Source organism: Cricetulus griseus, chromosome 2, assembly GCF_003668045.3.
Source record: "Cricetulus griseus strain 17A/GY chromosome 2, alternate assembly CriGri-PICRH-1.0, whole genome shotgun sequence".
Taxonomy (NCBI): Eukaryota; Metazoa; Chordata; class Mammalia; order Rodentia; family Cricetidae; genus Cricetulus; species Cricetulus griseus.
The window spans coordinates 288,323,651-288,337,749 of NC_048595.1; the positions used below are offsets into that span (position 1 = coordinate 288,323,651).

Here is a 14,099-nt window from a genome sequence, read left to right on the forward strand (position 1 = left end):
GGAGGACACTGTGCTGTTCACTGTACCAGGCCAGCGTCCCCAGTGTGAAAAAATGATGACAGTAACAACAAAGCCAGAGAGACCATAACAGAAGGCAGAAGAACTACAGACCAGTATCCCCAATGAACATAGATGTGGACATTTTCTTTTTTTCTCTCGTTTAAAAATTTTTTTTGATTTCATTTTCCATTCCAACCACAGTTCTCCCTCCCACTCCTCCTTTTATGCCACCCCCCAGCCCATCCCCAGTCCACTCCTCCTCACAGCTAAGGTCTCCCACGAGGAGTCAACATAGTCTGGCACAATAGGTTGTGTCAGGGCCAGGCCCCTCTCCCATGCATTGAGACTAAACATGGCATCCCACCATAGGTGATGTGCTCCAACAAGCTAGCTCAAGTACTGGGATTATATCGTGGTCCTACTGCTACTGAGCATGGCATCTCACCCTAAGGAATGGGCTCCAATAAGCTAGCTCATGTACCAGGTTTGTATCGTGGTTCTACTGCCAGCAGCCCCTCTGATAGTCGAAACTTCAACTGTCTCCCACATACAGAGGGCCTAGTTTGGTCCCCTGGAGTTTCCACAGTTGTTCTTCGGAGCTGTGGATTCTAGTCTGGTTGTCCTTTGCTTTACATCTAATATCCACTTATGAGTGAATATATACCGTGTTTGTCTTTCTGAGTCTGGGTTAGTTACCTCACTCAGGATGTTTATTTTTTCTCCTAGTTCCATCCATTTGCCTGAAAATTTCAAGAGGTCATTTTTTCTTTTTAACCACTGAGTAGAACTCAGTAAATGCACCACTTTCCTTATCCATTCTTCAGGTGAGAGGCATCTAGATTGTTTCCAGGTGATGGCTATTACAAATAATGAGATGTAGACATTTCCAACAACATAATAGCAAGTCAAATCTGGTAACACCTAAAAACAATGTACTTATCACAATTCAAGTCTAGCCCAACACAGTGCACATTTGAGAACTATGATACATTGTTAATTAACATGTAAGAACACATGGTTATCTCAGTGAAGGACAATGTATGGCAAAGTTCAGCATATCTTCATGATAAAAAACCCCTAAAAGTAGAAATAAAGGTAGGTGTGCATGACCTACACCATATGGAACAGGGAAAACAGAAATAGTCACTCTAAAATCAGGAGTTAAGACAGATGGTCAGATAACACTACCCAGTATTGGCATTCAGTTCCACCTGTCAGATCTGAGGTTACTGTGCACATTGGGTGACTTTATATAGGGAAAACTTAAGCTGTCAAAAACTATTGGGATTGAGGAATGGACTCAGGACCTGGGAAGGCTGTATCGATGGAGATGCTGTGCAGCTTGCAGGAAGCTCTACAGAAGAACCTTCTGCCAGCAATTGCTACTGTTTCTATAACCCCAGCTAGGGCTGTGTGAGGCTTGTAACTTAAAGGTGAGTTTCAAGAGCCCCCACCCTTTCCAGTAGGAAATGTTTCGTCTTGGAAGAAATAGCCAGACAGTATGAACCAGGAAGCAATTTTATTCATAAGCAGCACAAAAATGAAATGACAAAACCAAACCTGGGAATAAGTTTAACCAAACAAGTGCATGGCCTCTACAGTGGAAGTTGTAAGCACTAATGAAAGAGATTGAGGACACACACAAGTGAGAAGACACCACACATGCATGGCTTGGGAGGAGAAATACCAAAGACCACCATTCTATCCAGTGATCCACAGATCCAGGATAATTTCCAGTGTTTTTAACAAAGGAAAAGGGGCTGGAGAGATAGCCCAGTGGTTCAAGAGTAATGGCTGTTCTTGAAGATACCTGAGTTTAGTTCCCAACTAAACTCACAACAACTTGTAATTCTAGTTCCAAGGGATCTGATGTCCTCTCGGCCTCTATGGGCACTTGCATTCTTGTGTTGCATAGATGTAAGCAATCAGGTGGGCACATGCATTAAAAGGAGGCTGGGTTGGATCACAAAAGACCCCAAATAACCAGAGCTGTCGAGCAAAAGGAACAATGCAGGAGGCATGACAAATCCTGCATCAGAGTAGCGCAGGGCCAGGACATATGGGGCATGCAGAGTAGTGGTGCAGAGAGCCCACACATAAAGCCACATGTTTATGGTCAACCGAGTTTACACTGAGACAGTTTGAGCATAGACATTAGAGAAACCAGGCAGTCTCTTTATTAATTTGTATACAAAGAAGGAGTCTGGGCCCCAGTCTTAACTATATACAAGAATAAATGAGCTAAAAACTTCAGTGTCAAATTGGAAACATAAACCTAAGAGGAAAAAATGGAGGAGACACACTTTAGAACACAGGCCTAGGCAAAGATTTTTTTGGAGTGGGGGATAAAACCCTAAAGTTTAGGCAACAAAGGGAAATCTATAAATTCATTACATCAGACTTAAAGATTGTTATGCAACAAAGCCAGTTAATAGAGCTAGGAGAACCAGTTGAGTTCAGGGGAACACTTGCAATCCACTTCTACAAAGGGGGCTTCAGAATATACAAGTAACTAAGCAGCAGAAATCAATCTGATTAAAAATGGTTGAGGATCAGAATAGGACATTGAAATGTTAATAAGCATGGGGGGATGCAAATCAAAAGGCACAGTGATAGATTCTCTCATCAGCCAGGACTGGTACTCATGACAGAAAAGCAAGGGAAGGGTAGATTGGTCCAGGTGTTAAGGGAAACGGTATGGACATCTCTGAGAAGCTGCAAATGGAGCACCGTGCATGGTTGCAGTGCATTCGGTAGGTAAAGAGGAGAGGATTGCGAGTTTGAGGCCAGCCTGGAATACATGTAAGATCTTGTTCTGAAAACCCAATACCTTGAGCCAATGAGAGGGCTAGCTCAGTTAGTTAGATAATTAATTGTGGATCTGATGTCTTGAGTTTGATCCCTGGAGTCTACGTATGGCTAGAAGGGGAAACTGATGCCATGAAGTTACCCTCTGCCCTCCCTGTGTTCGCCGTAACAGGTGTACACAGCCACATGGATACACTCAAATAATTAAACTCAAGACCAAAAATCAGGAAAAAATGTTAGGTAGAAGCAGCGTCTCTATTATCTTTTAGCCCCACCGTGATACACACACACACACATACACACACACCTGGGGTATTGAACTCAGTGCATCAGATAGCGGTACTTGCATTTATTAACAGCCCATGTATGGAATCAACTTAGGTTTTCCTGGAAAGATGGGTGGAGATGTACATATACATAACATATACGTATGCATATACATATACATGATGGGTATACAGTGGACTATTACTAAAAACGAGTGAAAAATCTCTCATTTGAAGCAGTTGGCATGGCACTAGAAATCTTGTTAGTGAAGTCAGTCAGACACAGACAAATCCTGCTGTTTTCACCTGTGTGCGGAAGCTGTGGTAAACACTTGTTCTTGAAGCAGGGAGTGGAGTAGTAGTTATCAGAGTCTGGAGGAGGGAGGTATGGGCAGAATCTGATCAGCAGGTTAGGAGGAGTGATGTTCTCCATAGCACAGAGGAGAGTTAGAGTTGACAGCACCCATTGAGGAGGAGATGAGTGCTCCGTTTGCTCTGATCTGATGACTGCCTGCCATATCCGTGGATTGAAATTCGACCATGTATCCAGTGAATGTGTAGTTACTGTGTGGCAGTTAGAAATAAAAATAAATTGAAACCTAATTGAAAATGTTTCACATAAACTTTGGAGAGTGCCTGGCCTGGAAGGGGTTCCACCAGAGAAGGAAATTGACTAGAGATGGCTGGCGTTGCAAAGGCTAAGAATTAGACCAAGTATGTGGATATGCGTGCTGCCTTGCGGGTGGTGAGGCCAGCCTTCACTGTCCTCCATGTGGGTGTTTTGAAGGGCTGCGTGAGCACAGGATTTCCCAGCGAGCACTGCTTTAGGGTGCCTCGCAAGAAAACTGAAGTTTTCTGGGAGGGAAGCGCAGGTGGGCAAGTATGGAGGGATCATGGTTCTCTTCAGAGTGGGAAGTCTCTGAAAGCTGTTAGAATGTGAGCATGTTTCTCATCAGTATCCACGAATCCACTGTGTGGCTCATTTGGTAGTTACTTCACTCTCCAGTTGCAGACCACTGGTTTACAATAATACTGCTAGTCATTTTTCTATCATGTCCTTTTGTGGCTTGGATTGTGAAAATACTATTCCTGAACTAGCTGTATTAACACTGGGGGCATCTAATGACTGTTGGGAGACTGTAGGCCTGGGTTAATGCTTTGGGTTCAGTCCACTTACTTGGGCTTCCTTAGTTTTGTTCTTACCTCTTCAGCCGCGTAAAGTGGAGGTGGTGATGCTCCCAGACACTGAAGTGAGTTTTGTGGGAACTTGGTGCATTGATTGATAGCTCTGGAATGCTGGAAGGAGAGCCCTACCTGCCGTGACATAGCAGCTTCTTTGGTTTTCACAGAAGAGTTTGCATTCAGTGCAGCAATGATGTTTTTAAAATGTTTGATTAGATGAGTTCCTTCCCAGCTAGAGTATTCCTGTGGCTCCATGTTATGCCTGGAGTAGAAGTGGTGAGCTCTGAGTGGGCTCGTTACTTTGCCTGGTCTTGTTGTCCTGTATGATTTTGCAAAATGCAGGCCTGCTGTGGTATCTCCCTTATGCTAGTCCTGGTATGGGTACTTAGGGTGGCCTTCTGCTCCTTAGTCTTGTAGGGGAGAAGAACGTATATAGGGTTTGCTGGAAAAAAAAATCAGGAAGTCAGAGTTGCTTGTCTTCTGATGGACTGATAACTTATGTGAGATATGAAGGCTTTCTGGTTCCCTGTCCTAAGTCTGTCATGTCAGTCAGTATTGCTGGGAGCATGTCTTTGCTGTGTTTGGGTCAGACCCCTCGGCAGCTGGCTACCCTGCTGTGTGGTCTTAGGGATGGCTGTGAGGTCTCCTGCTGCCCTTGTTGTCCTGAGTCTGAGATGCCTGCTGAATAGTGGCTTTCTTCTTCCACAGGCACAGCATTCATCATCCGTTTCATTTGCAACGATGACATTTACCCAGGAACTGCCAAATTTCTGCATCAGGACATCGACTCTACACGGGGGATACGGAACACTTTCTTTGAGTTTGAAACTGCATTGGCTTGTGTTCCTTCTCGAGTAGATTGCCAAGTAACTGGTGAGGTCTAGGAGTTTGCAGGCTTGGTTTGAGTAAGAATGCGTGGCGTGCGCGTGCTCGCGTGTGTGTCTATATTGTCTGTGAGTGTCTACATGCTTGAATGCAAGATAACCATTTGTAAATGGGGCCTGTATGCTTTGCTTCATAGCTAGTATGATGATTGTTGCCTGTTTGTAAGTGCTTCTTGGTGGTATAAATGTGTCTTTTAAAGAGGCATCTCCCCAATAAAGTTAAGGGTTTAAATTACAATTTGGGGGTCAGGTGCTCCTGATAATTGAGAAGAAAACGCAAGTAAAAAAGAAAATCAAATTCAGATGTTATATCAGAGGTTCATATACGGAAGAAAAAAGACATAAGATCTAAGAGTTCCTTAGTTGTGCCCTGACCTGTCTGTGTCCCCTGATTCCTCAATCTCTGTGCTATCCTGTGATGGCTTTTCCAGCAGGAACACTGGTATGTTTCTGTAGGCCAGGCTTCTTGTGTATTTCCTTGGGTCTTGCCAGGTGCTCCATCTGCACCCTGGCAGTCTCTACATGGTGGGGAAAGAGGTCCAGAACACACAGGAAAAACATTTTCCATGGTGTTTCCTTCTGTTCCAGACCCAGCTGGGAACGAGTATGACCTCAGTGCCTTGAGCATGGCTGGGAAACCGTGGACTGCCGTGGACACCTCAGTGGACGGGAAGAAAAGAAGTTTCTATCTGAGCGTCTGTACTCCTCTCCCTTACATTCCTGGATGTCATGGTGTGCTGGAGCCCTCCCTTTGTTGCATCCCTGGAGTCTGACTTGCATCAAGATCAGCCCTGCTCACTCACCACTCTCTTGTTCGTTCAGGCAGTGCAGTGGGGTCCTGCATGGTTCTTCCCGCAGAAGACAGAGGTTTGAACTTGGGTGTGGTACAGATCAGTCCTCAAGCCGATGCAAACGGATCCCTCAGCATCCTATATGTCAATGGTGACAAGTGTGGAAACCAGCGCTTCTCCACCAGGATAATATTCGAATGTGCCCAGACGTTGGTGAGTGTGCCTGGCAGCATTTCTTCTATTCCCACTTCCCCCTGATCTCTGCATCTTCTATGTTGTTTAAAGTTTGTCTGTGTTTTTATAGATTTGGTGGCATTGTTAGTGTTTGACTAGAATATACTGTTTTCCTCTAGCCTGAGATACTACATAAAATACTCAATACTTGGCTTAAGCAAGTGAAAAGTTGGATATTAATCTGGGCTCTTTCTTGTTTTTGTTAAATAAGTAGAAAACAAAGCAAACCATTGGCTTCTGTTGCAGGGGTCACCCGTGTTCCAGTTCGTGAAAGACTGTGAATACATGTTTGTGTGGAGAACAGTGGAGGCCTGTCCTGTGGTCAGGGAGGAAGGTGAGCCCCAGGCTCCTGCCGCTGAGTTGCTATAAATGTGCAGTGTAGTAGACACTAATGCGTGGTGTCTCAGGAAGCCCCATCCTGGTGGCTGCTGGCGGGGTCAGGAGATGCCGGTGGGCACGTCACTGTTTCTCCTTGACTTCCTTACTAACCATTTTGTTAATTTTTACCACTGGTCTTTCTTTCCTCAACTTATGTTGGATTTTTGGTTTCTCTTGAAACCAGTAAAGCAGTCAGTATGGGTTTGGCTTCTTGAAATTTGATAATGTCTATCATCTGTCTTACACATAAACAAATCAGCATGGAGGTAACCCACTTTTGAAATTTGCCAGTGATGCTGGCAAAATTTCTGCTGAAATTTGCTGGTGATGCAAACTCTATAGTCTCAGCTTCTCAGGAAGCTGAAGTAGGAGGACCATAAATTCAAGGCTTGCCTCCTTGGACTGTGAGTTTGAGGCCAGTGCAGGTAACTTAATGAGACACAGTCTAAAATCAGTAAATAGAGCTAAGAATGTAGCACAGTCATAAAATGTTTGCGTAGGGTGTGCTAGGTCCTAGGTTCAGTTCTCAGTACTGCAAAGTAAATAAGAAATTTAATTAAAAAGAAATTCTGACGCCTTGGAAATAGGAATGCATGTGTGATAGAATTTTCTCTTGGCTTCCTGTTTGTTCTTGAAGGAGACAACTGCCAGGTAAAAGACCCCAGGCATGGCAATTTTTATGACCTGAAGCCCCTGGCACTCAGTGACACCATCATCACTGCTGGCGAGTACACCTACTACTTCCGGGTCTGTGGGAAGCTATCCTCAAATGTCTGTCATGTCCGTGATGGATCCAAGGTAGTCTCGTCATGCCAGGAAAAGAAAGGATCACAGGGATTTCAGAAAGTGGCAGGTACTATTGTTTTTTCTTCTTCTTGAGTTGTAAAATGTCAAGACATAATGCCAAAGGTCACATTTCTCTAATATGGGAGGAATAAGCCATCTCCAACCAGAGCACATGCTGAATAACACAAGAAAATCCTCCCTCCCTCCCTCCCTCCCTCCCTCCCTCCCTCCCTCCCTCCCTCCCTCCCTCCCTCTCTCATTCCCCTTCATCTTCTGTTTATTTTATGTGGAGGCAGGGTGGGTATCTGCCTGACATCCACTGAGCACAAGTGGATGTCAGGACAGTTTGTAGGTGTTGGTTCCCTCCTTGCACCATGTATCTCCTGGGGATTGAACTCAGGTATTGAGATTTGGCAGAAGTGGGAGTGAGGAAGCCCAGAGTGTCAGGGAAAGCATGCCTGGGGTTAGCTGTTTCTGAAAGATAAAGGAGAAGTAAAAGCTAGGCTTTTCTGAGTTAGGACTCAGATGAGTGGGCTATGAACTGCAAGGAGGCTCTGTGTGGGACTTGCCCAGGGTATTTCTAACTCTGAGCCCATAGTTTTTTCTTTATGCCAGCTATGGGACACATTGATCTAGACAGCACTGGATAGCTGTAGGCAGTATATCCTAGGGCTGCATCAAAGAGGATATGGATAGTACAAGGCTTAGCTAGAAAACTGACAATGTTGTACTGCAGAGATACTGGCTGCCTTTGCAGAGGACCAGGATTCGATTCTGAGCACCCACATTGGTGGTGGACAACCATCTGTAACAGTCCCAGGGCATCTGATACCCTCTTCTGACCTTTGAAGGCACCAGATACGTGTGTGGTGCACAGACATACATGAAAACACTCTTGAAAAATAAATCTAAAACTGATATGAGTTATTTGGCGTGGTGGTGCCTACTTGCCATTGTCGCTCCAGCACTCCGAGTTGACATGTGAGGATCTTGAGTTGGAGGCCTGCTTATGCTCCATAGTGAGACCGTGTCTCAGTTAACAACAATCCCCTAGCCCCCATTTGACAAAATAAGTCACTTAAGCCATTTCAGCAGGTAGATGAGATTTAAATCAGCTTGATATTTAAAAGGGGCAGAGATGGCTACTGTGGGCAACATGAGAACTCACGGGAACTATAGTGAAGGTGGCATCTCTCAGGTTGTAGAGAACAACATACCACTTTATCCATGGTTTCTCTTAGGCTGCACCTGTGGGCAGCCATCTTCCACCATCCTGTAATGTGGACAGGATGAGTAGTCCAGCACCATGGGTGTGTGTGTGTGTGTGATGTGATGTGATGTGATGTGATGTGATGTGATGTGACAGCCAGGAGCACTTGTCACGAATCCCATGGACGTGCTTCTTCTTGAACAGGGCTGCTTACTCAGAAGCTGACTTACGAAAATGGACTGCTGAAAATGAACTACACTGGGGGAGACACCTGCCACCAGGTGTATCAGCGCTCCACCACCATCTATTTCTACTGTGACCGGAGTACTCAGAAGGTGAGCCTGTGGGAGTCTCCTGCCTTCCATTTCCACGCCCAGCCCCACTCCAGCTGCTGTTCTTTTAGTGCCGGTCTACTTGCCTAATAACATGCATCATTTACAGAACACCTGTTTGCATACCCTCCTTCATTTGTGCTCCCATGTTTATATATGTTCACCTTAACCTTTCCAGCCAGTGTTTCTGAGGGAGACTACAGACTGCTCCTATTTGTTCGAGTGGCGAACACAGTATGCTTGCCCACCTTTCAACGTGACGGAGTGCTCTACCCAGTAAGTTCATGTGCCTGTTGGCTCTTTGAGTCGGCGTACGTTGGTCAAATTTGGTTTTACAGCTAGTGCGTAGGTTAGTCCATTCACGTCTTTTCACACTGGGGCGGTTGGCTTCCGATGGTGCACATGGAGAGGTGACAGGGACAGAAGCCGGTCCCCAAAGCCTTCCTGGTTCTGGGGGCTGTAAGAAATGGAGTGGTCCACTGCCCTTTGTATACTAACTCCTCAGGACACTGCTTATGTTAGCAGCCAGGGCCATAGTGATAGTGGGCTCTTTCCCCAACTCTTAAAGTCGTGGATGGAGGGAACCACACAAATTGGTGCATGGTGGGTGAGGGAGTGTCCTATAGTGAAGCCCTATCCTGCTGGCTCTTACTGCCCATCTTGGTCCCTATCACATGGTTTCTTGTGACCCCAGCATGTGATTGGGGAAGTTTCCCCCCATAACTGGATTTCTATAGGCTCACTCAGGAACACATTGGGTCCTTCCCATTCTACATTGTAAAGATCTGCATCATCCCCACACGCTGGGGCACAGGCTGACTCTCTCTCTACTTCCCTCGCCTGCCCTGGGTATCATCTGTTTTATGTAGGTAGTAATTTGCTTTAGAGTATATGTAAACGCACACATTCAGTAATTTTGTGTATGACTGTAAATAATTGTTTTAGCAATGCTAATGGCAAAATGTTCTCATGTGAACCAAATTGGAACACTGTATTCTGACAGATGTGAACTGTCCTGTTCTCTTACTGCCATTTGAAGTTGGCTTTAGTTTTCCAGGGGTAAAATTTAGATTTCTTTTCTGAGCACATGAAACTCTTCCTAAAGGTATTGCTGTAGAAATGAAATTAGAAGAAATCCCATTAATAATTAAAATAGCAGTTCATATGTAGAGTAGTAAATTCATCCAGCACAAAAATGGATGCGGTGAGATCCGTCCCCTCAGCTTCACCCTGCTCTACTTATAGCCTTGTCTGGGAACGTTCTCTAACTCTGAATGCTGTGTTTGCCTCTGTTGTCAGCCTCCAGTGGTGTTGGTAGGTGAAGAATGTACAGTGATCCACTGCTCTGTATGTGGCAGGCAGGGGCTGGTTCCAAGACCCCTGTGGTGTCTGGGGATGTGTTAAGTCTCATATGAAGTACTGTGGTCTGTACCTGACTTGTGTACTTCTCCTGTATACATTAAGCCATGTCTAGATCACTTAGGATACTCTATACAGTATAATGTTGGCTAAGTAATAGTTATACTCTAAAGAGTAGCATGGTGAGCACATGAGTAACCATGGCAGGAGACTCCTGTGTTCAAGGCTAACCTGGGCTATGCAGAACCTCTCAGAGAAAACATTCCTCTCCTAACAGTTTCACTGCCTTGTTTAGGGGTTGGTGACAAGAAGAATAATCCGTTAACCACAGGGTTGCTTTCTGAATGTCTTGAATTCACATCAAGTTGAGCTCGTGGATCTCCAGAGCTGACTGTAACCCACTGACTTGACCCTTTGCCTCAGGCGTGTCACCTCTGTTAGATTGTGCACCTAGGTCTGTTTCTGGTTCTTTTCCTTGGCTGTCCCTTCACTTTCTAGCTGGCTCTTGCTCTTTTCCACTCCTGTCTGTGGCTCTGTGTAGTCACCCCGTGTCCCCATTGCTTCTGTCCTTGCCACACACCATTTTTTAGGCTCTGTATAGAACAGGAGAGTCCTTTGACAGAATCAGCCAGACTTGTGGCTGAGGTTGCCCTGCCGTGCAGTCAGCCCATCTCACTAGGAGCTGCAGGCTGAAGTTCCTACTGGGACTCTAGGACCCACCCAATGATACTGCTTTGGTGGTAACCGCAACTTCTGTTGTTTGGTTTCCCGTCTCACCCTCACTCAGCTCAACCACACTGTTTTGTTTTGTTTTGTTTTCCCATTCTTCAGCCTTGACAGGCTCTCAGTGCTGCAGGGCCTCTGCTCTGGCTGCATCTCTGCTGTGATGCACTTTTGGGATACTGCTTGCTCTGTGTGCTTCAGGTTTATTCAGAGATCGCCCTCTCGAGAGAGTATTCTCTGGGGACTGGGGAGGCAAGCCTGAGGACTTGAGTTAGAATCCTAAGTACCTTTCTACATGTCAAGTGGGTGTGGCTTGTGAGGCAGAGGCATGGTCCCCAGAGCAAGCTGGCTAACTAGACTATACAAATTGGTAAGCTCTGGTTCAGCAAGAGGACCTGCTTCAAGAACATGGAAAACAGTCAGGAAGACATCCACTACCAATCCGTGGTCTCCATGTACATGCAAACATTTATGTGAACACAAACATGGGTGAACAGGCATACTTCTCCCACCCCCAGGCATTGCCTGGCTGCCCTGTCTAAACTTTCAACTAACTCCAAACTTACATCCCATCCCTTCTCCTTGCTCCCCACCCCCATTTAGCTCTAATAGTTAAAGAATAGATCTTATCTGCGGCCCTTTCCTCTAATAACCTATGGAACTCCATGGGAGTGGCCCCTTTAAATCTATTTTGTTTGGTCACCTCTCCTGGCTCAGCCTTTACTTTTGGATGACTAGGCTTTTATTTATTTATTTATTTATTTATTTATTTATTTATTTATTTCAATTCTCCTTTGAATGTGGAGGCCCCTGAGCTTGTGCTCACCTGCCCTCACCTGAACTAGACCCGGTGTCTTGTGGCACCTGTGCCCTATCTTGCTTACATTGGTATTGCATTTGGCACATGGCCAGTTTTCCATACCTTTCTGTTGTCTAGGCGTGTAGTGCTGGTCTGTCATCCAGCAAAAGGTCTACGTGAACTCATACTCATTTCCAGTCATTGGTGGCCTCAGGTCTAGATAGCAGATGGCCCTTGGTGGGCAGCTCCTGGGAATGGCTATGGGTGCATATACTCTTGAGTGCCAGTGGTGACTTCTGTTGGCCACTGATTTCCACCTCTCACTGGCCTGTGTGTGGACAGTCTTTTTCAGACTTGGCTTTTCAGATAGTTCATTTTGTTGAAGCGAACCTTTACTCACCAAAGCTGAAAGGCTGTATTTTGCTTACTCTGTGTAAATATGGAGAGAAAGTCCTGTCCTCCAGGACATCTGATTCACAGGGCATCAGGGATGATGCTTGAGCTTTTCTGAGGAAAGTGCCAAGCATGTCCTTGGCATTCACTGAATCCTGGCCATGGCGTTCTGTTCCTTGCAGGGATGGGGCTGGCAACTCCATTGACCTCTCCTCACTGTCGAGATATAGTGATAACTGGGAGGCTGTGACCAGGACAGGGGCCACCGAGCACTACCTCATCAACATATGCAAGTCTCTGTCACCACGGGCTGGCGGTGGTGGTAAGCAGTCCTTTCCCCTTGGGGGTAGGGAGGTGGGCCAGGGTGGACCTTGTGGGACAGAAGACAGAGCAGGAGAGGCCTCCATGGGAGGGAGAGGAGCCGAGGGCCTTGGTGACAGGATCCCCATGTGATCCTCTGTTGATGCCGAGGACTCTTCAGGGAACACAGTAACCTGTCTGATTGTGAGAACATGGCTGTGGGTGGAAAAAAGCAGGATGGGAGATGGGAGGGGACTAGAGATCTTAGGTGGCCACTGTTGATCCTGTAGGGGACTTGAACCATTTAGGGTGAGTTCTCCCAGGGCCTGGGGTGAGAATGGAGATTAGAGGACACTGTGTGACCAACAGTTCCCCAACAGTTCCTTGGAATGCTGAAGGTGAAAGTCACCTATTTGGGGGAGTGAGGTACAGTCTTACCCATGGCACAAATGGTATCACCTCAGGTGATGCTTTTTTAACTGCACCCTTAGCATGATGGAGGCCATGGCCCACTTTCCCTGGCTGTGTTGTTCTGGGCAGCCTGTGACTCTGGTACAGGGCCAGCCCTTCCTCAGGGTACATGACACAGGTGCTTGGAGAAAAGAAGTCAGTAGAGTTCTTAGTAATATCTTGACTAAAGAGTGAGAACGTAGGCTCTAACAATGTTGCACTGCATCGAGGACTCCTAGCCTTACCATACACCATGTTCAGACATGATGGGAGGGAGGGGCTTGGTCTTGGATATTCTGTACCTCACATTTGCCCCAGCCCATTTATGGTTATACAGCATTTAAATGAGCACAAAGATGGGTGTCAAACCGTTGTGACTGGTGGAGAACAGCTGGCTGTTTTGGAGTGGTGGCGATGGTGAGCAGCTCTGGAGCAGTCTCCACTGCAGTCGCCCCAGGAGGCTCTGATTGGTCCTGTGTTGCAGAGCCATGCCCTCCAGAGGCAGCTGTGTGCTTGCTGGATGGCTCCAAGCCTCTGAACCTCGGCAAGGTGAGGGATGGCCCTCAGTGGACAGGTGGTGTGACAGTCCTGAAGTATGTGGATGGCGACTTGTGTCCAGACCAGATTCGGAAAAGGTCAACCATTATTCGTTTCACCTGCAGTGAGAGTCAAGTGGTGAGTTAATGGCTTCCAGAAAAATGTGTGACCATGAGCTAGTGACACTAGCAGGCTTCCTTTGGGCACAGGAGCAAGAGCTCATGGTCTGGTGCATGCTGGTTGTGAAGGTCTGTGATCTGGGAATGCGCCTCCCCTTGTTGACTCCTTAGGCAATTACCTGGATAGTTTCAGGCACAGGGTTAGTCTGGTCTGGTTCCTTAAAGATCAGAAGGGCAGCTAGCACTTGGCTGTCTGTCCTGTGTTTGTGGGCAAGATGTAGAAAGGAGACCAGAAATGTCCGTGTCACATCTACAGCTGGTTGGCATGCCTCGCTGGGCTGGCCTTCTGAATGGCCTCCTTCCCTGGTTGCCTCCAGCGTTGGTGTCCAGCAGGTGTGGATGGCATGGTTGCTAATTTTTGACGTGGAGGAAACCCCTATGCTTCTGTCTGTGGTGGGGCACATCTGCATTGGGGAAGTAGGGTCTGGCTAGAGAAGCCCCTTCTGTGTGTACAGGCAAAGGGAGTGAGGAGTGGAGGTCTGGGCAAT

The 14,099-nt window shown here is 46.5% G+C and overlaps 1 protein-coding gene across 1 annotated transcript in view; it reads left to right on the plus strand.

Annotated features, from left to right (window-relative positions):
* The window catches only part of Igf2r (insulin like growth factor 2 receptor), a 98,180-nt gene that overhangs the window by 64,771 nt on the left and 19,310 nt on the right, over window positions 1–14,099 (plus strand). The window contains exons 23-31 of the mRNA XM_027401095.2: window positions 4,965–5,129; window positions 5,729–5,872; window positions 5,963–6,144; window positions 6,412–6,499; window positions 7,181–7,396; window positions 8,744–8,874; window positions 9,050–9,147; window positions 12,328–12,467; window positions 13,380–13,570. Of these exons, the coding sequence (XP_027256896.1) occupies window positions 4,965–5,129; window positions 5,729–5,872; window positions 5,963–6,144; window positions 6,412–6,499; window positions 7,181–7,396; window positions 8,744–8,874; window positions 9,050–9,147; window positions 12,328–12,467; window positions 13,380–13,570 (1,355 nt within the window). The remainder of the gene's footprint in view (window positions 1–4,964; window positions 5,130–5,728; window positions 5,873–5,962; window positions 6,145–6,411; window positions 6,500–7,180; window positions 7,397–8,743; window positions 8,875–9,049; window positions 9,148–12,327; window positions 12,468–13,379; window positions 13,571–14,099) is intronic.